The sequence below is a fragment of the Protopterus annectens genome, chromosome 5.part0, assembly GCF_019279795.1.
Source record: "Protopterus annectens isolate FY-2018-M chromosome 5.part0, PAN1.0, whole genome shotgun sequence".
NCBI lineage: Eukaryota > Metazoa > Chordata > Ceratodontiformes > Protopteridae > Protopterus > Protopterus annectens.
In genome coordinates, this window is record NC_056735.1 from 654,232,779 (window position 1) to 654,260,646 (window position 27,868).

At 42.6% G+C, this 27,868-nt stretch overlaps 1 protein-coding gene across 2 annotated transcripts in view; it reads left to right on the top strand.

The window, feature by feature from the left end:
* AGPAT3 (1-acylglycerol-3-phosphate O-acyltransferase 3) overlaps positions 1-27,868 on the top strand; it is a 1,609,180-nt gene that overhangs the window by 1,151,790 nt on the left and 429,522 nt on the right. For both annotated transcript variants that reach the window (XM_044072498.1, XM_044072499.1), the window contains one exon: positions 21,877-22,106. In XM_044072498.1, the coding sequence (XP_043928433.1) occupies positions 21,929-22,106 (178 nt within the window). In that variant the 5' untranslated portion in view covers positions 21,877-21,928. The remainder of the gene's footprint in view (positions 1-21,876; positions 22,107-27,868) is intronic.

The following is a 27,868-nucleotide window of genomic DNA, read 5'->3' on the forward strand; positions in this document are numbered from 1 at the left end:
CGGTTCTTTAGAAGGCTCAGTGGAGCCGGAGGTTCTGCCAGGAGTTTCTTTGGAGTCTCAGGAGAGACTTTACTGTTACAGGATGTGTCCTCTCAGGAAGTAGGCCAGGCTGAAGGGGCTTCTCAGGTGGCTGTTCTTCCCTCTCTTCCTAAGGTGGTTAGAGCCTCCCCTTCTGTTTCCAAGGCTTCTTTGAGAGGCAGGCCAAGTTTAACTTCAGTGGGGGTTTCTCCTAGTGCTTCAGGGTCTTTGCCTAAGAAACATATGCTTAAAATGGCAGAGGATTTGATTACTATGATTAGAGGTTCTATGCCCCCTCCTGATAAGAGGCCTAGGGTGGAACCTGAGTTTGAGAGTTTTGAGCAGTGTTCGGAGGCTTCTGAGTCTTGGCTGAAGACTTGCAGGAGTATCCTCCTTATTCTGATTCTGATGTGGATGATTCTACTCCTTCAGCTTCTCCTCCTGAGGATTTTTCATTTTCAGAGACTCTACATTCCATGAGGGAGCATTTTAAATGGGAAGGTCAAGATTTCTCTGATTCCAGGAAGAGGCTTAGGGAATTCTTGTTTTACCCCAGCATAGGCCTTTAGCTATACCTCCTGTTCTGAATGTGGTGGAAGATGTTTTTGCAGAGGCTTCCCTGAATCCTGATTCTTTGCCTCCTGCCCCAGTTAAACCGGATAGGTACTATAGGGTGCCTGAAGCTCATAAGTATCTTTTAAGAGTCCTAGGGCAGACCCGAAACTGTCTCTCAGGGGCCTAAAGGTGTGAAGGCTTCTGTTGTTAAAAATCCTGTTCCTCCTGATAAAGAGGCAAGGGCTTTGGATAGATGGGGAAAGAAAGTGTATACTTCTTCCACTTTAGCCATGAGGCCGTTGAATTGTCAGTTTCACATGTTAAAATATCAGAATTATCTCCTTTCACAATTGAAGTCTAAGGTGGATGCTCTGGCAGAAGGTATTGAGTGTAAAGAGTTGCAGGATTTAGTTCATGTGTCTGAACAGGTGGGTAAGCATTCCTTGCAGTGTGGTTTTGATGCTGTGCAGGCCTCCTCGAGGGTGGCTGCCACTGGTTCTGTTCTTCGTAGGCACGCCTGGTTGAGGGATCAGAATTTAGCTGAGCATGTTAAGACAAGGATTTTGGATGCTCCTTTACAGTCTGATGTGTTGTTTGGTTCGCCTGTGGAAGCAGTTTTAAAGAAAATGGAGGACAAGGCTAAGTCTATGCAAACTGTTAAGGATTTTTGCAGGTGCAGCCTCAAGTTTAGTAGAAATTGGCCTTCTAAGGGATGGACATATCCTGCTTATGATTCCCAGTCTAGGGGTAGGTCTAGGCGTGGTAGGGGCAGAGCTCAAGGTTCTTTTAGGCCTAGAACAGGAGTTCACCTGCTCAGACTTCTGGTGAGGGCAGGGGTCAGTCCTTTCGTAAACAGACCCAATGACCTACCTTTTCAGCTGCCAGTACATTCTCGCCTGGCAGCACCTTTGGGAGGAAGGCTGGCTCTTTTCAAAGAAAATTGGGATTTAATTACCCAAGACAGATGGGTTTTGGATATCATTCACCACGGTTACAGGTTTTATTTCCATACCTTGCCTCCTTTCAAAGGCATGCCAGACATTCCTCCTCTACAAAGACAAGAGGCTCACAAGCAAATTTCTCTGTTGCTCCAAATAGGGGCCATTCAGCCAGTTCCTGTGCCAGAAAGGGGCCTAGGATTTTACTCTCGCCTGTTCCTAGTACCGAAGAAGGGGAACACGTGGAGACCAATTTTGGATTTATCTATCCTCAACACTTATCTGGACATTCCCAAGTTCAAAATGTTGACGTTACAACAGCTTTTACCTCTGCTGGGCAAAGATCACTGGATGGTAACTTTAGATCTCAAGGAAGCTTATCTTCATGTGCCTATCAGACTAAGTTGCAGGAAGTATCTGCGTTTTCTAGCTGGAGATTCTCATTATCAGTTCTCTGCATTGCCCTTTGGCTTATCCACTGCGCCCAGAGTATTCACAAAGGTTCTGGCTCCAGTGATAGCTTACTTCAGGCTAAAAGGAATCCAAATCTATCCTTACTTGGACGACTGCCTGATTCTGGCTCAAGAAAAGGAAGACCTTTTACAGCATTTGGAATATGTGATAGCAGTGCTAAGATGCCTAGGGTATTCTGTGAACGAAATAAAGTCCAGTCTAGTACCCTCTCAAGACATGTGCTTTCTGGGTGTGAGACTGAATACAGCAGCCCAGATGGCCTTTTTAACCCCGGACAAACAAAAGAATCTTTCCATTTACTTCCATCAACTATCTCTTCAGTCCGGGCTGACTGCAAGGACAGTCCTTCAAGCCTTAGGGTTCATGGCATCTTGTATTCTGGTGCTTCCCAATGCCAAACTGCATATGAGGAAGCTGCAATGGTATCTCAAAATTTATGGACACAGCACTGCCAGGATTTGGACACTGTCATTCAAATAATACCTTGCATTCAAAAGGAATTTTTGTGGTGGGCTCAGGAATGTCACCTAAACAAGGGACTCTCTGTGACCCAGCCAGAGGCGAGTCAGATTCTAACGACAGATGCCTCAGACATTGCTTGGGAGCTCATCTAAATGGAAAGTGGATACAAGACAAGTGGCCTGCCAGACTACAGCATCTACATATCAACATGAAAGAGATGTTAGCAGTCCAGTTTGCATTAATGGCTTTCAAGGAGTTACTTCTTCCAGGGCAGGTGTTGATTCTAACAGACAACACAACTGTCATGTGGTACATCAACAAACAAGGGGAACACATTCTTACCGTTGTGCAGGCAAGCAATGATTTTATGGGAGACTGCGCTCAGCTTGCAACTAACTCTTCAGGCAAGGTTTCTGCCGGAGCACAGAACTCCTTAGCAGATGTGTTAAGCAGACAAATCATGGATCCCCATGAGTGGAAAATGGATCTTCATGTATTTGAAAATTGACAGTGTCATGGGGAACTCCAGACATAGATCTGTTCGCTTCTCCACTAAACCACCAGCTGCCAAAGTTTTGCACAAAGAGGTTTCATCACACAGCTTGGAAAGTGGATGCTCTTTCTTTCAGTTGGAAAAATCTTCATGTGTATGCCTTTCCACCTCTGCCTCTTCTCCCAAAGGTGCTCCTAAAGGTCAGACAAGACAAGCCAAGGATGATTTTAATAGCTCCAGATTGGCCTCGGCAACACTGGTACCCATTACTGAGGAGTCTGGTAAGGAAGCCTCCATGGCCTTTACCTTTGATTCCACACCTGTTGTCTCAGAGGGGCGGTCACCTGCTCAATGTCAAGCTTCACTCTCTTCATCTAACAGCCTGGCATATTCTGTTTTGAAACACAGCAGGTCTCAACTTCCTCAACAAGTTTTAAATGTGATTTTGGAAGCCAGGAGACCTAGTACAAGGAAAGTGTACGCAGAAAAATGGAAGAGATTTTATTTTGGAGTGCAGCAAACAATTTGGAGATTTCTGAGCCTAATTTGAGTGTGGCTCTTCAATATCTTACTGAGTTATTGGACAAAGGTTTGTCTTTCTCTTCCATTAAGATTCATGCTGCAGCAATTTCAGCTCACTATGATTGTGACCCACCATTGTTTTCGCATCCTTTGTTCAAGCAATTTCTTAGAGGGGCAAAGAATATAAGACCCCACGTAGAGCTCCTACTCCTGCTTGGGATCTCAATTTTGTGTTGGAGAAACTTACTCTACAACCTTTTGAGCCTCGGCTACTGCTGAATTGAAATACTTGTCATGGAAGACTGCTTTTTGTTGGCCATTACTTCTGCAAGAAGGGTTTCTGAATTGCAGGCCCTTATGGCGGTAGAGCCTTTTGATTTTCATAAGGATAGGGTATCATTACGTACTAATCCTTCCTTTATGCCTAAGGTGGTTTCTAGTGTGGCTTTAAACCAAACTATTCATTTGCCTACTTTTTATGCAGATCCCCAAAATAAAGGGGAAAAGATTTTGCACACTTTAGCTGTACACAGGCAATTGCGTTATTATTTAAGCAGGACTAAGGATTTTAGGCAGTCTGAGCAGTTGTTTGTTTCTTTTGCTTTGAGTTCTCAGGGCAAGCCTGTGTCAAAACAAACTATTTCTAAGTGGATTGGGTTTTGCATTGCATTTTGTTATTCCCATCATGGCAAGGAGATTCCAGCTGGGATTAGGCCTCATTCCACTAGGGCTACTGCCACTTCAACAGCATTTCTAAGGGGGGTGGCAACTAAGGATATTTTGGAGGCAGCTACTTGGAGTTCAGTGCATACTTTCTCTAAGCATTATCACCTTCCTCTCTACTCTAAATCTAGGGCTGGTTTTGCCACAGCTATTTTGCAAGGCATGTTGTCAGCTCCTGCTTCCTTATGATTTGCCAGCCTCCCTTACCTCTGCTTTGGGATTCTACCCAATAGTTAGGACTGCAGCAATGTGGAATGAAGAACATAGTACAGTTTTGTACCTACCATAAATGTAGATGTTCGAGGATCCACATTGCTGCAGTCCAATTTACTCCTCCTTCCCTCTGTGTTTAGGGGTGGTTGTGTAGGTGAGGTTATACTCTGGTAATTTTGTATATATTGTACATATTTTTGGTGCAGGAATGTTTGGAGTTTTTGGTTTTGGCCTTGTCTTTTTAGGGTCTTCTGACATCTGGGGCAAGAAAAGACTGAGGATATGGCGTCGGTCATGCGCATTAGTAACCTGACGTACTGACGTCAGTCTAATGCGCCTTGACCGACGTCAGCCATATACTTTGGTATTCGGGCCAACTGGGACAGCGGACTACCCAATAGTTAGGACTGCAGCAATGTGGATCCTCGAACATCTACATTTATGGTAGGTACAAAACTGTACTTTTCACTTCTCTGCTGCCCCAGGGGTATTCACCAAATGTCTTGCTCCTGTCATTGCTTTCTTTCCAGGATGAGAGGAGCTCAAATATTTCCTTATCTGACATCCTTCTCATTCAGGCTTCATCCCCTGAGGTCTTGCTTCAACACCTCCAGTTTATGGTTTGTCTCTTACAGTGCCTAGGGTTTACCAGAAACTTTCAGATGTCAGTCCTGGTTCCTTCTCAGGATCATGTGTTTCTCAGTTGCAGGATCAAGGCAGTTCCCATGCTGGCATCCCTGCCTCCACCAAAGGCTCTCTCTAATCATCTTTTATTCAATGTGTTCTTCCTCAGTCGCAACCATGAATTTTCTCAGGGTTTTAGGATTCATGGTTTCCACAATTCCAGTTTTGCCTCTGACTAGACTTCATATGAGAAAATTACAGTAATTCCTAAAGTCATTGTGGCTTCAACTCTGTCATCTACTGAATTTTTAGTTCCTCTCTTTCCATGCCTCAAACCCGAGCTTCAGTGGTGGATTAATTAACTTTCTCTCCGCCTGGGATTTCCTTTCAACCCCCAGTCCCTTCTCAGGAACTTTTCTGGATGCCTCAGGCAGGAGGTGGGGAGCTTCCTTTGGTTCCTTCAAAGTCCAGGGTCTCTGGCCATCCTCATCAGAGGGCAAATCACATCAACATAAAGGAAATGAGAGCTCTCTTTTAAGCTTTTCAGACTTTCCATTCCCTGTTTCTTCCAGGACCTCTCAAAATCTTCACAGAAAATATCACTATGAAGTTGTATATCAACAAGCCAGGGTTCGCAGACTGGCTTTTCAGGTCTGGGATCTAGCTGCCTAGTATCGAGTGGCTCTTCAGGCTGTATACATTTCCTTCAGTGAAATGAATAGTGGTAGACTCTTTCAGCAGGTCCAGTACACAGGCTCATGAATGGATGCTTCACAGAGATGTTTTTCTGGACATTGTCCATTGATGGGGTACTCCACAGGTAGATCTTTTTGCCTCCCCTTTAAATAGACAACTTCTTCTTTTTTGCACTAAAGTCTCAAGTCATCTGGCTTGGAAAGTGGACACACTATATTTTCATTGAGAGGGGTTATTTCTCTACGCCTTTCCCCACCCCTTCCTCTGATTCCAGGGACCTGCTCATGATGTGCTTATGATTCCTCCTCCCATGTTTCTCTTAAGCTTTTGTTCTCTCCCATTTGTAAAGAATACTGCAACAGTGATATGGAAGGACAGTACAGTTGTTTAAAATCTTACCATAACAGTAGATGTCCTTATCTTCACTGTTGCAGTATCTGTTCCCTCCCTTCTCCCCCTTGTGTTCCACCATTCTGCTTCTGTCTTGCTGGCCTGGAATTATTTTCCTTTTTCTCCTTCTGGATTCACATGTTCCTCCTAATTCCTAGGAATGTTGTTCTTCCTGGGGCTTTTCATTTCTGAGTTCTGTATATCCATATGTTACCTTTATGCCCTACTCCTTGAGCGGGGACCATACATGTGATGTATGACATCTGTAAAATCCTAAGGCTTTGGAATACTTGCCTGATGTTGGGCTACCCTTAGCAGGGAATCCCATTTGTAAAGAATACTGCAACAGTGAAGAGAGGGACATCTACTGTTATGGTAAGATTTTACACAACTGTACTTTACTCAGCTAACTACCCATTATTTTTGTCTGATTATGAATTTCCGCTGCTTCACATTTTCTGTGCTGCTAGCTTTTAGCTGTTCCAAAATTATTTTTTTTCAGCAACTAACTCCATGATTTTCATTGTAGGTGAAAACAAGTTAGTAGATGTTCTTCGTGTTTCACTGTTGCAGTCATTACATTTGGGTTAGCTGCTTGCAGGTAGCCTTCAGTCGGCCTGATTAACAAAGTCTTGGGTCAGTTGCTTCTTCCATGACGTCAGGTCGTCAGGGGCATAAAACATGCAGCCAACGCCATTATCCCAGTCTTTCTTGCCGTGTGGTGCCCGAAGCAGAAGCAGTTCGCAAGTGCCGGTCAGCCAACTCCTGAAATTTTAATTTTCGAGTTTCAGAACCGAAGTCTTCAACTAAAGCTGAGTACCCCATTGGGGAAACTTTTTCTTGCTCCTTACCGATGTCAGTAAAAGTTAATAATTGCATTACTTTTGGAAAGCAAATACCTCATAACGATTTTCATTCGTTCTGTATTCCTTGCCTAGGCCCTGACCACGATGTACCTTGCTGTTGGTTTTGTGCTGTATTTAATCAGCGCACTATCCGACATCGGTATATTTTCGCCTCCAAATATTTCGATTCACGGTTTAATTATCCAGAAATGTCGTCAGTTAGCCATCCGACTACCGGGATTCCGAAAAAATGCAAAGATAAAGACAGAGACAGGCCGCCAAGGTCCAAAACTGCCAGCAACGCTTCTCCTGAGCCAGTCGCCAGTACGCCGGTACTCAGTGAGGTGCTTTCACAGCACCCTGATACCCACTACTTCTGATTCACAGGCCTCTACTGAGACCCATTCGGAGTCCGGTATGCCACAAGATGCTTCAACTATGGAACCCACAGATGTCTCTACCTTGGATGGGTCCGGAGCCGCTGAGCAGGCACCGACTTCTGAGGGTGTATTCAGGCCTACGGACTTGCATATTAATCCGACGGCTTCCTTCTTCACTTAGGCCTAAATCTCGAACCATGCCTAAAAAAATGATGCCCAGGCCACATGCTCAGGCCTCTGTGCCTAAAAAACAAATGATAAGAATGGCTGAAGATCTAATAACTCTAATCAGGGGTAGCCAACCCCCCCCCCCAACACCTTCTAAGAGGCCTAGGACTGAAGTTGTTTATGAATCTTCTGACCAGGATTCTGTTTTTTCTGATTCTTCTGATGATCTGGATTTGCCCTTATCTACTTATGAGGATTCTGATGCAGAGGACTCTATCCCCTCTGCTTCCCCTCCAGAGGATTTTTCTTTTGGTGAAACCTTACATACTCTAAGGTAGCATTTCCACTGGGAAAGCCAGGATTTTTCTGATTCAAATAAGAGGCTCAGGGATTTCTTACTCCTGCCTCAGCTTAGGCCTTTAGCTATCCCTCTTGTACTAGACATTGTTGATGATGCTTTTTCAGAATCTAGTTTGGCCCCTGATTCCTTGCCTCCTGCTAGCAGAAAACCTGACTGATACTACAGGGTCCCTGAGTCACACAAGTTCCTTTTTAAAAATCCTATTGCGGATCCCGAGACTATTTCTCAGGGGCCCAAGGACATTAAGGCTTCTACTGCTAAAAATCCTACCCCTTCTGATAGAGACTCCAGGGCGCTGGATAGATGGAGTAAGAAGGTTTACACTTCTGCAGCCTTGGCCATTAGGGCTTTAAACTGCCATTTTCATATGTTAAAGTATCAGCAACATGTTATTGGATTGCTTAAACAGAAAATGATGTTGATTGATTGTGTGGAAAATAAAGAATTACAGGATTTAATGCATTCTGCTGAACAGGTTGGAAAACATACTTTGCAATATGGTTTTGATTCATTAGAGGCCTATTGCAGGGCTGCTGTTACTGGGTCTGTGCTCAGAAGGTATGCTTGGCTTAAGGAGCAGTCTTTACCAGATCATGTTAAAGCTAAATTGTTGGATGCTCCCTTAAATCAGGACCGCCTGTTTGGAACAAGGCTGAGGAAGTTCTTAAAAAGATGGAAGATAAAGCTAAATCTATGCAAAAAGTTAAAGATTTCTTACAAGTTCAGCCTCCTAGATTTAGTAGGCACTGGCCCTCTAAATATTGGTCCTTTCCAGCCCCTTCCAAGTCTTCTCTAACCAAACCCAGACACAGCAGGAACCCTAAGTTTCAGTCCCAGGAGGGACACACAGGACTAAGCAGTGAGGGGCCTCCACTTCCAAATCTGGGAGTAATAAGACTCCCCCCTATGGTAAACTGTCTCAATGACTTCCTTTTAAAATTTCCAAGCACTTATCAACTGACTGCCCCTTTGGGGGGAAAGACTGCTTTTTATGCCAAGAACTGGGAGCTCATTACCCAGGACAAATGGGTTTTAAATATAGTGTCCCAGGGATACAGATTTCACTTCCACACATTGCCAACACCAAACGGATGGCCGACCTACCCCCAAACCAGTGGGTAGAGGCCCAAAAACAAGTACTTTCTCTCTTAAGCATGGGGGGGCTGTTCCTTTGGTACCAGAAGAGGAAAAGGGACAAGGTTTCTATTCAAGACTTTTCCTGGTACCCAGAAAAGACAATTCATGGCATCCTATCTTGGACCTGTCTACTCTAAACACCTTTTTGGAGATTCCAAAATTCAAGATGCTGATTCTTTACGAGTTACTTCCTAAACTAGGCAAATACGCCTTGTTGGCAACACTAGATTTAAAAGAAGCATATCTGCACATCCCAATCAGGGAATCTTGCAGAAGATACCTTCGCTTCAAAGCAGGCCACACACACTATCAGTTCTCTGCACTGCCCTTTGGCTTATCTACTGCACCCAGTGTATTCACAAAGTACCTAGCTCCAGTTATTGCATTTTGCAGGCAAAGAAATATTCAAATATACCCATACCTGGACGATTGTCTAATTCAGGCAGAAAGCCAGGACATACTTTTGAATCATCTGGCCTTTGCACAAAGGGTTCTAACTTGTCTGGGGTACACCATAAACGAAAAGAAACCTCACCTGGTACCCTGTCAACAAATTATATTCCTGGGAGCAAGCTTGAATACAACTTCCCAGATGGCTTACCTCACGCCAGAGAAACAAATTCATTTGACAACCTATTTCAAACCAGTGGCCACAAAAGCCCTGCTGTCCGCAAGACAAATACGGTAAGCCTTGGGGTTCATGGCCTCCTGCGTTCTTCTAATTCTGTATGCAAGACTGCATATGAGGAAACTAGAGTGGTTTCTAAAAAGCCTGTGTTGTCAACATTCCCATGATCTAGAAGCAATGATTCCTATCATACCTTGCCTATGCCTGGAGTTCCTTTGGTGGACAGTGGCCTGCCACCAAAACAAGGGACTACCTTTCACACCACGTACCTTGCTGTCGGTTTTGTGCTTTATTTAATCAGCGCACTATTCATCATTGGTATATTTTCTCCTCCAAATATTTCGGTTCTCTGTTTAATTATCCAGAAATGTCATCAGTTAGCCATCCGACTACCGGGATTCCGAAAAAATGCAAAGGTAAAGACAGAGACAGGCCGCCGAGGTCCAAAACTGCCAGCAATGCTTCTCCTAAGTCAGTCGCCAGTTCGCTGGTACTCAGTGAGGTGCTTTCGCTGCCCCTGATACCCACTGCTTCTGATTCACAGGCCTCTACTGAGACCCATTCGGAGTCTGGTATGCCGCAAGATGCTTCAACTATGGAACCCGCAGATGCCTCTACCTTGGATGGGTCCGGAGCTGCTGTGTAGGCACCGACTTCTGAGGGTGTATTCAGGCCTACGGACTTGCATATTAATGCAACGCCTCCTTCTTCACTTAGGCCTAAGTCTTGAACCATGCCTAAAAATCCGATACCCAGGCCACATACTCAGGCCTCTGTGCCTAAAAAACAAATGATAAGAATGGCTGAAGATCTAATAACTCTAATCAGGGGTAGCCCCCCCCCCCCCCCCACACACACACACACCTTCTAAGAGGCCTAGGACTGAAGTTGTTTATGAATCTTCTGACCAGGATTCTGTTTTTTCTGATTCTTCTGATGATCTGGATTTGCCCTTATCTACTTATGAGGATTCTGATGCAGAGGACTCTATCCCTCTGCTTCCCCCCCAGAGGATTTTTCTTTTGGTAAAACCTTACATACTCTAAGGTAGCATTTCCACTGGGAAAGCCAGGATTTTTCTGATTCAAATAAGAGGCTCAGGGATGTCTTACTCCTGCCTCAGCTTAGGCCTTTAGCTATCCCTCTTGTACTAGACATTGTTGATGATGCTTTTTCAGAATCTAGTTTGGCCCCTGATTCCTTGCCTCCTGCTAGCAGAAAACCTGACTGATGCTACAGGGTCCCTGAGTCACACAAGTTCCTTTTTAAAAATCCTATTGCGGATCCTGAGACTATTTCTCAGGGGCCCAAGGGCATTAAGGCTTCTACTGCTTAAAATCCTACCCCTTCTGATAGAGACTCCAGGGCGCTGGATAGATGGAGTAAGACGATTTACACTTCTGCAACCTTGGCCATTAGGGCTTTAAACTGCCATTTTCATATGTTAAAAATATCAGCAACATGTAATTGGATTGCTTAAACAGAAAATGATGTTGGATTCCTGATTGTGTGGAAAATAAAGAATTACAGGATTTAATGCATTCTGCTGAACAGGTTGGAAAACATACTTTGCAATGTGGTTTTGATTCATTAGAGGCCTCTTGCAGGGCTGCTGTTACTGGGTCTCTGCTCAGAAGGCATGCTTGGCTTAAGGAGCAGTCTTTACCGGATCATATTAAAGCTAAATTGTTGGATGCTTCCTTAAATCAGGACCGTCTGCTTGGCAACAAGGCTGAGGAAGTTCTTAAAAAGATTGAAGATAAAGCTAAATCTATGCAAAAAGTTAAAGATTTCTTACAAGTTCAGCCTCCTAGATTTAGTAGGCACTGGCCCTCTAAAAATTGGTCCTTTCCAGCCCCTTCCAGGTCTTCTGAAACCAAACCCAGACACAGCAGGAACCCCAAGTTTCAGTCCCAGGGGGGACACACAGGACTAAGCAGTGAGGGGCCTCCACTTCCAAATCTGGGAGTAATAAGGCTCCCCCTATGGTAAACTGTCTCAATGACTTCCTTTTAAAATTTCCAAGCACTTATCAACTAACTGCCCCTTTGGGGGGAAAGACTGCTTTTCATGCCAAGAACTGGGAGCTCATTACTCAGGACAAATGAGTTTTAAATATAGTGTCCCAGGGATACAGATTTCACTTCCACACATTGCCAACGCCAAATGGATGGCTGACCTACCCCCAAACCAGTTGGCAGAGACCCAAAAACAAGTACTTTCTCTCTTAAGCATGGGGGCTGTTCAGTTCGTACCAGAAGAGGAAAAGGGACAAGGTTTCTACTCAAGACTTTTCTTGGTACCCAGAAAAGACAATTCATGGCGTCCTATCCTGGATCTGTCTACTCTAAACACCTTTTTGGAGATTCCAAAATTCAAGATGCTGACTCTTCACCAGTTACTTCCTATGCTAGGCAAATACGCCTTGTTGGCAACACTAGATTTAAAAGAAGCATGCCTGCACATCCCAATCTTGCAGAAGATACCTTTGCTTCAAAGCAGGTTACACACACTATCAGTTCTCTGCACTGCCCGTTGGCTTATCTACTGTGCCCAGGTTATTCACAAAGTACCTAGCTTCAGTTATTGCATTTTGCAGGCAAAGAAATGTTCAAATATACCCATACCTGGACGATTGTCTAATTCAGGCAGAAAGCCAGGACATACTTTTGAATCATCTGGCCTTTGTACAAAGGGTTCTAACCTGTCTGGGGTACACCATAAACGAAAAGAAATCTCACCTGGTACCCTGTCAACAAATTATATTCCTGGGAGCAAGCTTGAATACAACTTCCCAGATGGCTTACCTCACGCCAGAGAAACAAATTCATTTGACAACCTACTTCAAACAAGTGGCCACAAAAGCCCTGCTATCTGCAAGACAAATACAGCAAGCCTTGGGGTTCATGGCTTCCTGCGTTCTTCTAATTCCGTATGCAAGACTGCATATGAGGAAACTAGAGTGGTATCTAAAAAGCCTGTGTTGTCAACATTCCCAGGATCTAGAAGCAATGATTCCTATCATACCTTGCCTATGCCTAGAGTTCCTTTGGTGGACAGTGGCCTGCCACCAAAACAAGGGACTACATTTCACACTACCCCCTGCCACCCAAACCCTAGCAACAGACGCATCAGACTATGCATGGGGGGTCACCTGGTAGGGAAGTGCATTCAGGGCAAATGGAACCCAAGTCAAATGCGCCTGCATATCAATCAGAAAGAATTGTTAACTGTACAGAATGCTCTGACAGCCTTCAAGGACCACATTCTCCCAGGACAACTAATGGTAAAAACGGACAACACCACTGTTATGTGGTACATAAACAAGCAGGGGGGGTACACATTCTTACCCCCTCTGCAGACTAGCCATGGCATTGTGGAACACAGCCTTGAGCTACCAAGTGCACCTACAAGCTCATTTCCTGCCAGGAAAATTAAATACTCTGGCAGACGGACTAAGCAGAAACCTCATGGACCCACACGAGTGGAAACTGGAACCAAGGATTTTCAACATGTTGACAAGCAAATGGGGGAGCCCAGATGTAGACCTATTTGCCTCTCCCCAGAACTACCAGTTGGACAAATTTTGCACAAGGACTCCCCACAAACAAGCCTGGAAAGTGGATGCTCTGTCCTTCAACTGGAAAAACCTATCAGTCTATGCCATCCCCCCCTGCCTCTGCTCTCCAAAGTACTACTAAAAATCAAACAGGACAAGCCAAGGATGATTTTGATTGCTCCAGACTGGCCACACCAACACTGGTACCCCCTCCTGCGCAGTGTGTCATGGTTATCCCCATGGCACCTGCGTCAGACTCCTTTCCTGTTTTCCCAGCAGGAGAACCAGATTCTACACCCTCAGCTTCTAACACTGAACCTTGCAGCCTGGCTAATTACCTAATATCTCCTTTACCATCCCTCAGTAAACCTGTGTTGGATATAATTTTTATAGGCAAGAAGGCCTAGTACTAGAAAATCTTATGCTGAAAAATGGAAAAGATTCTGTGCCTGGAACCAGTCTCAAGGGATGAGCACAGCAGCGCCCAATTTATCTCAGATTTTAAGGGCCTGTCTTTTTCCTCCATTAAAATCCACACCCCAGCCATTTCAGCTCATTATAACACAGAACCTCCCCTCTTCTCTCATCCACTGCTCAAGCAGTTTCTCAGGGGGGGCCAAAAATTTGAGACCACATAGGAGAGCTCCAACCCCTGTCTGAGACCTTAACTTTGTTTTGGAGAAACTCACTGTACCTCCTTTCGAGCCAGCTGCTACTGGAGACTTAAAATTTCTTTCTTGGAAAACTGCTTTCCTTTTAGCAATCACTTCAGCTAGAAGGGTATCTGAATTACAGGCCCTTATGGCAGTGGAGCCTTTCATCATCTTTCATGCGGACAGGGTGTCCCTCAGAACCAATCCATCCTTCATGCCCAAGGTGGTATCCAGTGTGGCTCTTAATCAGTCCATTCATTTGCCAGCCTTCTTTCCCAATCCACAGAACAAAGGGGAACGGATACTGCATTCCTTAGATGCGTACAGACAACTTAGAATCTACTTGGACAGGACTAAACCTCAAAGGAAATCTAAACAACTGCTGGTGGCATTTGCTGCAGGGGCAGAGGGGAAGGCTATTTCAAAGCAAACCATTTCTAAATGGATAGGCCATTGCATTAATTTCTGCTATAAGCACCATGAAAAACCTATCCCCCAGGGGATCAGACCTCACTCCACCAGGGCTGCATCTACCTCTACAGCCTTTCTCGGAGGCGTCCCTACCAAGGACATCCTAGAAGCTGCTATCTGGAGTTCAGTTCATAGTTTCACCAAGCATTATCATTTGTCAATTTTCTCTAAACCCAGAGCTGGCTTTGACACTGCAGTCTTGCAGGTCCTTATAGCTGGTCCTAATGCTATTTAAATTCCTCCTCCCAACCATAGCTTTGGGAATCTACCCAAATGTAATGACTGCAACAGTGAAACGCGAAGAACATAGTACAATTGTGTACACTTACAATAAATGTAGATGTTTGAGTGTATTCACTGTTGTAGTCATGGTTACCCTCCCTCCAGCCCCCTAACTTCTTTTGGTTATACTTCTACTTTCCTTTACTATGCTTAAAAGCTTTTTGGTGCATTTGCTTTATTGTTGGAGGTATATCATTGTACTTTTATATTTAATTGCTTCCCATTAGGGGGGCACCTGAGGTCTGGGGCAAGAAAAACTGATTTATTCGCGTCGGCTGCATGTTTTATAACCCTGTTGACCTGACGTCATGGAAGAAGGGACAGCAACCGACGCAGGATCCAAGATATTAATCAGGCCGACTGAGGGCTACCTGCAAGCAGATAACCCAAATGTAATGACTGCAGCAGTGAATACACTCGAACATCTACATTTATGGTAAGTGTGCATAACTGTACTTTTCCAGTCTTTGTCTGTCTTCCAGTCTTATAAATGTAAACCCTCCTGCAGTCTTAGGAACATTGTCTTTCTATGATTTGTTATAACATTTAATTATTGTTATTACTTTTTCATTCAGCTGTATAACAATTCTAAAATTACTTCTATCACCTTTTATCTTGTACACCTTTATTTTTTGGAGTTGTGTAGGGTTCTTTTCTTCTGTGAAGGAGTTCTAATAGCCCCACCCAGTTTCCTATTTCTGGTTGTGTTTTGTGACTCTTCTTTTGCTTCTGTAATTAATTCTAAGGAGAAATATTCATATAGCATCCTTGCTCCTCCTATATGTATTTTTTGAAAGTTTTCCTTTCCATCATTGACTAAATTTGCTATTTTTTTCACTGGATTACAGCTATTTTGTCTTCTGTTTTACTGCTGATTTATAATTGTTATGATTATTATTATTTGTTTGCCTTGTGCTTCCTTACATTTCCTAAATCCATCCATCCATGCACAACCCCATTTTTGCATATGGGGTCAGGGTTTCACTTCAACAGTGACAATCATCTAGAACCAAGATTTACACCGCCTAGTGACTAGCCATGCCGCAGTAGTTCTTCCACACCATACACTTGCACGCATACACCTGTGTCCAATTTAGTGTGCAATACATTTCCTCTATTTCTTTGGAATGCGGTACAAAACCGGAACAGGAAATCCACACGAACACAGAGGGGGCATGCAGACTTCACACAGAAAGCACCCTGGCTGAGAATCAAACCAAGGAACCTCTTGCTGTGACACGACAACACTATCCACTACACCACTGTGCTTCCCTTGTCATCGTGCCATTTCCTAAATGTTGCATACTGTCCCTAACAATTGGTGCTGTCTAGTTTAAGAGCAGTAATTTTGTTGGTTCAGTGATGACATATTGTATGTATTCACATTACATTTCATACCATCTTTACTTTCCTGTGGTAGTGTCCCATTTTATTACTTTGTGCAATTGAAGTCTAGGCCACCTACTTTTGATTGTCTCAGTTCCCTAATTAAACAGCCACATCCTAAAAACAACTTTTCGTCATCTTAGTGTATAGTTTTCTTCTTATACAAAGATGCATACACTGGCACATATAAAGTGTGGCTTATGATTTAGTTGTTTATCTCCCTTATTTGCACAACATGTTAGGTATGCATAATGTCTAATAGTCATTTGTGAAATTTATCCCCTGTATCTTTTTGGCCTTTCATAATCTTTGACTGGGGGAAAAAAATAGCTCAGCAAGATGTTTATATCCCTGTGTATTTCCTTCATGTTTAAGACATAAACCTGTGGAATTTTTGAGTATTTAGTTTTACTCATGGCTTTACTACAGAAAACAATGCCAAATGTATTGCTTTTAAGAGACGGGGCTAGCTGTTTAGTCACAGTTGAGTGGTAGATCTCAGACCAAGGAAGAATGGAAGCTTTTCAGTTCTGATTGATAAAGTGAGTTGATTGGAAGATAATTTAGCTGAATACATTTTATTCACAAAACATCTATTTTTTTATCACTGTACTGAAACAAACAGAGCCCATTTAGGTCTGTTTAGAACAAAGTAAAGAACATAAATCATAGTGAGTCCCCAATATAAAATGTACAAAGGAGATTTTTTTTAATAAAACAGCAATTATGAGTACTCTAAACTGAATGGAAATGACAACTTGAGGCAGAAGTAGTAAGCAAAGTGTCATATTTTGTGGACATAGAGTTCACTATGCATAGGTGCCAGTTTGCATATGCAGTAGTTTCAGCAATGTTGAGAAAAAAGAAAGAGGTCGCTCCTTGCGTATTCAAGCACTTGCAAGTGTTTTAAACAAATTGTTGTGCATGTGGAGATTGTCGTCCCAGACCTGTGCATTTTGATGTTGTAAGATAAAACATAATGCAAGATGCATCATGTGATATGAATTCTGTGATTTGGTGACTTGAATTATAAGGTAATGGCACAATTGTTACAGACGTAGCACAGACAATGTGTTTTTATGTATACTTAAATCCATAAAATGAGACCAGACTTTGGCTATTGAGAAGGGGCAATTCAGTTTAGTGAGCCGTAGATGACACGAGCTTTTTTGACAGATTTGTGTAATGTTCAAGGAGTATTAAATTCTGTGGTAGGAGGAGTTACGAGTAGCATAGAGGGGCTGTTCCAGGAGGGTAAGACAGCATGGTCTGTGCGGAAGTTTAAAGGCTAGCATTAGTTTTCTGCAGAAAAATTTTTTTTAGAAAAAGCCATTCCAGCCTATATATAATTTCAGGGGCTGATGATGATGGCTAGTGTCTGTTAGTTGTGCTGTGTCAACAATATATGTAGAATGATCTTTACTAAATCCATATTGTAAGGTGATTGTAAATCATATTATGCTGCGTCTACACTTGCTTGTTGATATAAAACTTTTTTTTAAGTAATTGGTAAGTGGCTTGTAGACTGATGGCTGTCCTCTAGTTTTTTGTAGTCTCATCGCTTTAGGGACAATTTTATTTTGCTTGCATAAGGTTAAAACTGAACACTCTTTGATCAGTAAGGTGTAAAGGTGGGCCACATGCGTAGTAAGGAGCTAGCTGTAAATGCCTGAGGAAGATTAACTACATTTAACCTCTTGGAGAGTTGACATTTTAATTTCAGTGTTGCTAACTGGGTGAAATGTTAAAACTGAACACCTTTGTCATGTTGCTGATTGTAATGGAAAAATTAAGATACATTTTTACAGTAGAGGTACTTGGTACCTGCTGCTTAGACTGTGTGTGTTGGTATTCATTATCTTCCATGTTATTGTCTGTCTTGTGACTCTTGTCCTTTTTTCTTAATCAGTTCATGTTATTATATTTACTTGACTATTTCATGCATTCATTATTTCATTCTCGTGCCTGGAGTTTACATCATTGTGAGCTTTAAAGTTTTGAGGGTGACAAGCCAGGTTTCTCTAATACTTTTCTTTGCCTTCCTCCTTGGCTAGGTTAAACAGTTGCTTTGAGATATAAACTTGGCATCTAAGATCCTTGTTTCCTTCCCAGGCAGATGCAGACTGTCAGAGAAATATAGGCCTGCATGTCTGAGAGGATTTATCAGTCTCCAGCAAAGCCAAAGGCTTGAACTTTACACCACATATTCAACTATTTGCTGAACCTGTGTTGTGAAACATTTGTTCCTTATCAGTAGTGTGGGGAAGTGCCTGCTGCTCACCCAAGGCTCCTTCCCAGGTTAACTACACCCTAAACACATTTCATTTCTCCAGGGTATATTTCACTTCTTTTAAGGATGATGTCCATATTTCCTCATACTAAATAAGTAAAGAAAAATAAAAATAAACATTATTTAGCAGTTTTTTTACATTCTGTTGGCATTTCTGTATTAGTTATCTTCTCTTTGTACACCAAGTTAGGGCTGAATGAAATGTCAAGATACTTACTGTTAAAACTGTTTTGTCCTTTATACTGTAAAAATGTTAGACCTGAGAAAATACATACAGTGAAGTAATTCTAGCTTTTCCATGTTTCACACCACTGAGTTCATTAATGTATGTAGGTTCTAAGGATTCATACTTCTTTTACTGTCCGCTACCATTTTCAGGTGAATTCTATTCCTCACATAGGGCAGTAAACCTAAGTTGTAGGAATTCACATTTGTTTTACTTTGTAGTGTGATACCACTGAGAGCAACAGACTAGCCTGAGAAGCTAAATGATTCCTATGGTAGTCTAAACACTGTTTTGCAATGAAATAAAACTGTTTATTGCAGTATGTTTAAACCATATCATAAACTCAAAAGCATGGTATCAGTGCACTAAAGTTTCTGGTACAGTGTCCACGGATTCAAAGCTGGTAATAAATTCGGAATATGCCATTCTAAGTAAGTGTAGAAAGATTTGACATGAGACAGCTGGCCAAGTTTAGCTCATCTTTTCAATACTCAGATTGCCTTTTGGGAAACGCAATGCCAAATTAAAAAAAAAAAGTCACGTCCTTATGTCTGCCTCTGTCTGGCATTTTTACTTAGAAGAAAATAAAAATTAATTAGTTAGGACTACGTAGTGTGCCATATAGATATTAATACAGCACAAAACATCAAGATAAGATTTAAAAAAATGTTTATTCAGCCTTTGGTCATTGCTAGTCCTTATATCATCCCCCAACACATTGCTCTGAACCCCATATGCTGCAATACCTAACCATAAACAGTCGTCTTTCTCCAACACATTGTTTTCGTACCAGCAATAGCACCATTACTGTCTACTTCACTTTGCTGACAGCATTAATAAAAATAGAAACCTAGTGTCTTCATTACACCTAGAACTGTCCAAAGCATTCAACACCATCTCTCACAATAACCTATTAATAATTCTGTCATTCTTGGGTCTCTGTCCCAACTTCCTCTCCTGGTTTAACAGCTACCTAACAGATAGATTCCAAGCAATGAAATGGTAGCAGGAATACTCAGCATTTCTACCCATTACTGTGGGAGTGCCACAAGGGCCCATCCTTGGATCCCTCTTGTTGAACATATTTAGAAATGATATACACACTCCTGCCACTTTTGTCCAATGTGCAGATGACTCTACACTCATTACTCATCTCCAAAGCCTCTAACCTGCAGTAGCTTCAAGAAATTACTCAAAAATCCGTTACACCCATGGAATCCTGGCTAGACGACTCACAACTCCTACTTAACCCCAAAAAATGAAACTACTACTTTTCACTCCTCAAACATTCTTCCAAAACAAAAATCTTGTCAAAATCACTTCATTAAATAACAGCCTGATTGAACAGGTCTCTCAACACCAAACTCTTAGGAATCACCATTGATGACAACTTAAAATTTGACCTGCACTAACAAACTTATAAAAAAAACACCAAAAACTTGGCCTTTTATATAGAACAAAACCCTACCTAACAGACAGAACTAGAGAAACCATAGCTAAAGCCTGCCTCCATTCACTGTTTACTAATCTACAAACTTCCACACAAACAATGCTGGAACAATGCTACAATAAAATGCTTGCATTGTTGCAAATTGCCTTTTGAGAACTCATCACTGTTCTGCCCTTAAACAACTAAGTTGGACTGAACTTCCACATTGCCTCCACTACAGTCAAATACTACTATTTCATACTCTAATGTACTATCTTGATATTTGTCCAGCACTAAAAGGCATGCTTCAACACTACCACCCTACCGAGGCTGTTCGCTCTAAAGGTAAACTCCTCTGCTCCGTCACTAGCATCAGGGGCCTCCTTATACTCACTCTGTAGCTACCCTCTGGGATGCTGTCCCACATGTTCTCAGGTAATAACGTCCCTGCTTTCTTTTTCCTCTTCTACTATATATCTTTGCACTCTTCTACTCTTTTACCAACTATCACTCTGTGTTCACCCACCCCACCTTCTACCTGTGCCTCTCTTATCTCTATTAACAGTCATTTAATTTATATCTCAGAAGGACTCAATCTTTTGGTGTCCACCCTTTAGAAATAACTCAGCATTCTGCATTGTGACTTCTGTCCTACTACATATTTATTTAAGTATATCTGTATATAGAGTATAATTAATATAAGGATAATTATACTGTATGTATAGTTACTGTCTTATCTATATTGACATTGTAACATTTATTGTAATTGTATTCTGCAGGACATTGCTGAAATTGTATAACTTAAAATATTTTGGTTTTCCTGAGTATATTGGAGCTTTTCTCCCTGGAGCTCCACTGTAAAGTCGCCTAGAATAAAAGACCTAAAGTTTGCTTTTTACATAACTAGGACATGTTGGAGAGACAGATATGTTTCTCAGAGAATTCCCATTCTATGGAACAGGCTCCCCACCCATGTGAAGCAGAGTTTCTTCTTATCCCTGTTTTAAGCGCAGTTTGGACCGATGGATGGGAAATCGAAAATTTACCCCTGGTCTGGCTCCTATGTCTCTGATGGACACAGGCAGTCACTAAATCACCAGCAAAAAATCAAATTTGTGAGTCAGGTTTGGGTTGTACAGCTGGGCTTATAAGGGTCATAGTGGTCATTAGCCTGGTATACACTTATGAACCTTTGCAAGGTCAACAAATACAAAATGAATAAGTTAATTGTGTGTGCACTGGACTTCTGTTAGTTGCCTTAACTGGGGATATTCTATCACCTGTGATAGTCAAAGCTAGAAATTGTTGGAATGTACTATTAAAGCAAACTGCCTCAACTTTTTCCCCGGACTAACAGCACTTTGCTGTCTGCCTTTGATTAGTGTAGTTCTGGGGCATAAGTTTTCAGTTAACATATCTTTAGAAATCAAAAAAAAATGTTTTTGAGTTGTTGATTGTATTACATTGCATTTCTGTCCCAGAAATATCCATCTGCTGCTTAATGTTCTCCAAGCACTGATAATATGAGAAAAGGCAAAATCATTTGTATTTGTGGAATATAACAACAGCAAAAACTACATGTAAGTTAAGCCCTTTTTCCTAGGTATAAAATGTAAAGTTGTGCAGTAGCCTGTTTATAAACGGTTTGAATGCTATGGCAGTATAGTTATGGTGTATGTTAACTGACTTTGTGATAAAGCGAGCACAGCAGTTTCAGTTTCATTCAGCAAGAAATCGTGTTCATAGTAGTAAAGTCAGCAGTATTTTCTGTGATGTTTCCTGATGCTAAGGCTGTGTGTAATGAAGGAAAGGTTAGTTGCATCCAGTCTTCAGCTTGTTTTGTCTTGTCAGCTTATAACTGTTCCTGTAATGTCCAACAGTTAACTATTCTGTGTGTGCTTTACTCTGATAAGCAGTTTAATCTGAGGAAATTTGTTTTCTGTTTTGTTTCAGGACTGTGATTCTGAGTGAGGGGCCTTGCAAGCGTTTCTGATTGTTGTGTACAATGGATTTAATTGCATACCTGAAGACCCATTTTATAATTCACCTCATCATTGGGTTTGTGTTCTTAGTGAGTGGACTAATCATTAACTTCATTCAGCTATGTACAGTAGTCATCTGGCCATTAAACAAACAACTGTACCGCAGAATCAATTGTCGCCTTGCCTATTCACTCTGGAGCCGTGAGTATACTTTTAGTAACAAAGCCATTTTTCCATAGTATTTGTTTGCAGGGTATGTTTTTATTTGTATACTTTATTTGTGGTGTTTTTATTCAGACAAATTACCAGCACAAAACATTTTGTGCTTTCATTTCTCTTCTTACACAGTTTGTTGTAATCCAGGTTACAATATAATGTCACCTTTTGCATTGCATCTGTTTTGCTTCATGTCTCAATGTACCCAAATTATGTTTTAGAATGGTATTTGTTAAGTGTTCCATTTTGACCCGTGTGATTAAAAATCCATTGTCTTATACTTTACCAAAAATTTCCAAAATGTGGTGCTATGCACTTCTGTTGTAATATTTTGCCTTATGTTAATTTTAACAATATTTTTTTCTTTTGTGTGCATTGCTGGATCTTCAGGAAAGACTCTTACTGCAGTATTCATAACATTTAAACTTCTGCTTATCAGCATAAGTTATTGTCATTTCATGAGCAAACCAGTAAGCAAAGGCCTGCAATAAATGCAGCACTGGCAGGTAGCATATTCATTCAGTCCTCCTTGGTGCTTTGAAGCCAGTAGCTGCATCTTTTATCAGAAATAGATTCATTGGTCATTTTGGCCAAAAACGTCAGTTTATAAATATTTTAAAGCTTGAATAGATGATGTCCTTCCATTTCACTGTTCGGTATTCATTACAATAGGGAGTCCTCTGCCAAGGGCGACCCAGTGTCTGGCCAATGTACCAAACAAAGCCTTTAGGTTGCTTTAAGGTACACCGTGCATCACACATATGCTTCTTAGGGCATAAAGGTGATATCCGAACATACCATCCTCAGAACTTGTTTGCTGCCAGTCCGAACACCATCTCTTGATTATCAGTCTGAGCACCCATTCCTTTGCTGATTCATACCAAGCCTTTGCAGGTAGTGCCCCAATGGGGTTTTGTTTTACTTAGCTTCCTTTTATTACATTGTTGCTTGTGGGATAACATGTCATCCAAGAAGGGTAAATGGTAAATGCCAGTGTGGGAGACAGATTCTCCATAAAGACTGGCATGAACAGTGTCTGTTTTGCCTTGGCCCTTCGCACGACCATACATCCTGCTCTATTTTTCAGGCCTTTGTTCCTAAGCCCCTTCATAGTAGACTTTCCTCTTTGGCCCTTTATATTGAAAACCACTGTCTTAACCTTCTTGCTAAGGATACAGTGGGGGAAACGTCCTGCTCTGAGGGACAGACATCTGTGAAGAAGGCCAAGAAGTTTAGCCAAGAATCTTTGCTCTTCAGGCTCTGCCAGATGTCTCCTGAGGCGAGTGAATGCCTGGAGGTTTGCCTGACTTTATTGTTGGACTCCTGTGCCACAACCGGATTGGAGGCTGGCAGGGCTCCGACTTAAAGCATGTCCAAGGAGTCATTGCAGACGTGTGCTTCAGGTGTTCAGGGGGAACCACGGCTGATTATCTCTGAGGGGCCTGGGGGGATTCCTCAAATCTTAGCCAGAGAAAAAGTCCCTACTACCATTATTGAATGCTGTCCTGGTTCAGTGCCTTCTAACTTCTATAAGGTGTACGTCCCAATGAAGAAAAAGCAGAAGACTAAACATATTTCTCTTGCCCCTAAGGCTCCACAGAGTGAATGGCAATCCTTCTGTGATGAAAGGAGATAATTCCAACACCGCTAACTGGAATTTTGTAAATAATTATATGTCATTGGTAATTATCAAAATAATGCTTGTGTTACAAATGTATTAGAACTGTATGTCATGTGTATATCAAATGTATATCATGTGTATATCAAACTGCTTGTACAGACATGTGTGTCGAAAATGTGTTTGCAAAGTGCTGTGTTTGAAATGTAACCACGTAGTGCCCTACTGGAAGAGAACGGAAATGTAATTACTCCATGGTAAAGCTGTAATTGCTGGTGCTAAATTGTCTGATACTGATTGCTTAAATTCTAATGCAGTTAAAAATTGTTTATTAAAGTGTTTTAAGTTAACACCTGAAGCTTATAGAAAAAAGTTTCATGGGCACAGATGCAAGGCAGATGAAACAGTGTGTGTGTGTGTCAGCTACTTGGGCAGGGACACGAGGCACTGATTGGACAATGAGGGTGCTGGAGGTCTTGGCTTGGTCACTCAGCTGAGATCTCAACTCTGTAGCTGTTCCTGTAGGGAGTCTTATTAGGGATCTGGAGGAAGACTGAGAAACCAGTCTCGGACTGACTGTGGTCTCTGTATGCTCTTAAGGGAAATTGCACTTGATGCAGAGAGCTGCATCAGGAAATACTGTATGTGTACCTGTCATCCTCTCAGTGAACTTCCCTCACTATTGCCAGTGGTGAGGATTGAGGCTCCTTGATTACTGGTCCAGTGAAGGGTCATCACACCTTTACTCAGGGCTTATTTAGTGCTTTGATGGCTTTAAAACCACATCAGGGAGTTTCTATTCCAACCCCCCAGTCCACTACTTCCCTTAAAAGACCCGGAGAACAGGATTCCTCTGAGGAGGAGGTGAATTCAGATGAGGAATCCCTTGCTTACTGCCCTCAAATTCCTTTGGATTATGGATTGGAAGAAGAAGAATCTACCAGTCCTGATACTCCCTTTGAAGAGATTTATTTTGGGGACATCATCTCTAAGATGATGGAGTTCTTTAAATGGGGTTGTGCTCATTTTTCTGAGATATAAAAAAAGGTATTAAAAGTTGCTTCATATGGATTTGCCAAGACCTTCTGCTATTCTTCCTGTTTTGGCTGCCTTGTTGGATGCATTTTCTAATGCTTCTAAGGCTCCAGACTCTCAGCTTCCTGCCTCCAAGAAGCCTGATAGATTCTATAGGGTGCCTGAGGACTGTAAATTCTTGTACAGTTGTCCTTCTGCTGCCATCTAAGTTGCTGTCCTTTGATAAAGCTAGCAGAACCATGGAAAGGCTAGGCAAGAAAGGTTATACTTGGGCTGTTAATTATCAGATCCATGTGTCTAGGTATTTGCTGGTTCTCTTATCTCAGGCTTGTCAGGTTATTTCTGACCTTTCAGACTCTGAGGGTAAGATTTCCGCCCTTTCCCCATTAGGGACTTCCTCACAGGTGACTTGTCATTCCATCAGATGTAGTTGTGATGTGGCAGATGCTTCCTCCAGGGCTGCTGCTTTTGTGTCAGTGACAAAAAGGTGTTCTTGGCTTTGGCTTCAACCTTTGCATAATGATATTAAGGCTAAGTTGATGGATGCCCTCTCTAGATAATAAACAGTTGTTTTGCGTGGCTGATGCTGATTTGTTGAAGTCCCTTTAGGATAAGGGCAAGGCTTTATAGAAACTTAAGCATGTGTTTGTTTCTCCTGTGCCTAAATTTCAGAGAAACTACCCCAGTAAGCCAGCCTTTGTTCGCAATCAATCTCTTCCTCCCCCAAAAGGTAAAAAAGGTATGCAAGTGGGCTTCTCCTGCAAAGGCTACTCAGACTTTTATGCTGCGGAAGTCTCCTTTTCCTGATAAACCAAGTGTTGCCTGACTTATCCTATTCTTCCCAGCCATTTTCCTCTTTCGGTTTGCCTCTCTCTCTCCCCCTCTCTCTCTTCCTGTTTTGCTACAGATGGGTTCTGTCCATTATCCTCCAGGGGTATTACATGGTTTGGAAATCCCTTCCACCTTTTTGTGGGTATTCCTCAAACCCCCTCAGGAGTAACTCTCCTTTACAGAGGTGCTTTGGGACCTTTTGACTCAGGGTACTGTTGAAGAGGTGCCTGTGTCCCAAGGGGGGGAGGGGTTTTACTCCAGGATGTTTCTAATGCCCAGGAAAGAGGGTCCGTGGAGACCAATTCTGGACCTCTTTCATCTAAACAGTTTTCCGAAGGTGCCCTCCATTCAAATGTTATCCCTTTATACTGTGTTCCCTCTTTTGCTTCCTCTGGCTTATATGGTATCTCTGGATCTCAAGGATGCTTATCTCCACAGTCTGATCCATCCCCTTTTCAGGAAGGTTTTTCATTTCTCTGTTGCTTCCTGGCATTTTCAGTTCTCTGCTTTGTCCTTGCTACTGACCCAAGGGTATTCGCCAAATGCCTTGCTTTTTGCAGGCTTCAGGAGATCCATCTTTCCTTACTTGAACGACCTCCAGTTTCTGCCATCCTCTCCAGAGATCCTGTTGCAAAATGTCCATTTTGTCATTTCCTTCTTCAAAGCATGGAGTTCACAATAAACTTAAAAAATTATTTTTTGACTCCTTCTTAAGACCATGTTTTTCTCGGATGCAGGATCCAGACTGTGCCTGTGCTGGCATTCCTGCGTCCTCCAAAGGCCTTAACTCTCATTTCTTTCTTTCAAACTCTTCTTCCTGTGGCCGCTATAACAGCCAGGGAGTTTCTGAGCACTGTGCGATTGATGGCTTCCACCATTCCAGTGCTCCCTCTGACCAAACTCCACATGAGAAAGTTTGTGTTCTAAAGTCAGTTTGGTGTCAACATGTGCATCCCCTAGAGTGTGTAGTTCCCCTTGTACCTTCTCTCAAGAAGGAACTTCAGTGGTGGATTCAGCAGTTATCATCTAAACCTAAGGTTCTCTTTTCATCCCCCTCTTCCCTCTCAGAAGCTGTTCACAGATGCTTCAGATGTGGGATGGGGAGCAGCTGTTGGCTGCCTAAATGTGCAGGGGGTGGGATGTCCTTCAAGGATGCATCTGCAGTCCTTACAAATGGGTAGTCCTGTCGTCAGGCAGCCCTTCGGTCGGCCGGATTCCAAAGTCTGGGTCTGGCTTCGGCTGGTGTCGCATTTCACCCGACGTCATCGCGGCAGTTTTTCGGGTATAAAGGCATCAGCCGACGCCATTTTCCTCAGTCTTTCTTGCCGCGTGGCGCCCGAAGCAGAAGCTGTTCGCAAGTGCCGGTCGGTCAGATCCAGAGATTACTACTACCGAATACTACTTCGAAGACTTCTAAAAAGCTAAGTACCCCGTTGGGGACTCTTTCTTGCCTCAGCCGATGTCAGAAAAAGTGAATAACTGTTTAACTTGTGGGAAACAAATACCTCATAAAGATTTCCACTCCTACTGCTTACCTTGTTTAGGCCTAGACCACGACGTAGCAGCTTGTCTAGCCTGTGCTTCTTTTAACCGACGGACGCTTAGACGTCGGTCGGAGTTTGCTGAACAGTTTTTCGGCTCTGATTTTGCCTATATTATGCCGTCGGATCCTCCGACTACACAAATTACCAAAAAATGCAAAGAAAAGGACCGACACTCGCGGTCCGCGGTTTCGGCCGAAACCGCGGTTAAGCAAACTGCGAGTGTCTCGGTTTCGGCCGAAACCGAGCAAGCGGTTCTTTCTTCAGCCGAAACCATGCCTTCTACCGAGGCCTCTTCTAACCTGGTAGAATCGGCTTCTGAAATCCAACCTTCTGTTGCGGTTTCTCAGGAATTATCAGACACTATTCCCTTGGATATTTCAACCCCTGCACGTGGAGCTGCTAGGCCTCCTGCAGCCATGTCTATTAAGGCCTTTGCCAGGGCTAAAGCAGCCAAAGCTTCAAAAACGGTGCCTGCCAAACCCCCCTCTCACAGGCCCAGCACCAGTTCTCATATGCTTTCTTTGGCTGAGGATCTCATTTCTTTAATTCGTGGATCCCAGCCTCATCCAGACAGGACCTCTCATCCACCTCCAGAGAAGAGGCCTAGAGCAGAGCCCCTGAGCCAGTATCCACAGATGATTCCTCTGATGACTCAGAACATACAGACCCTCCTGAGGCTCCTTATTCTCCTTACGAAGACTCTGATGCTGAAGAGTCCA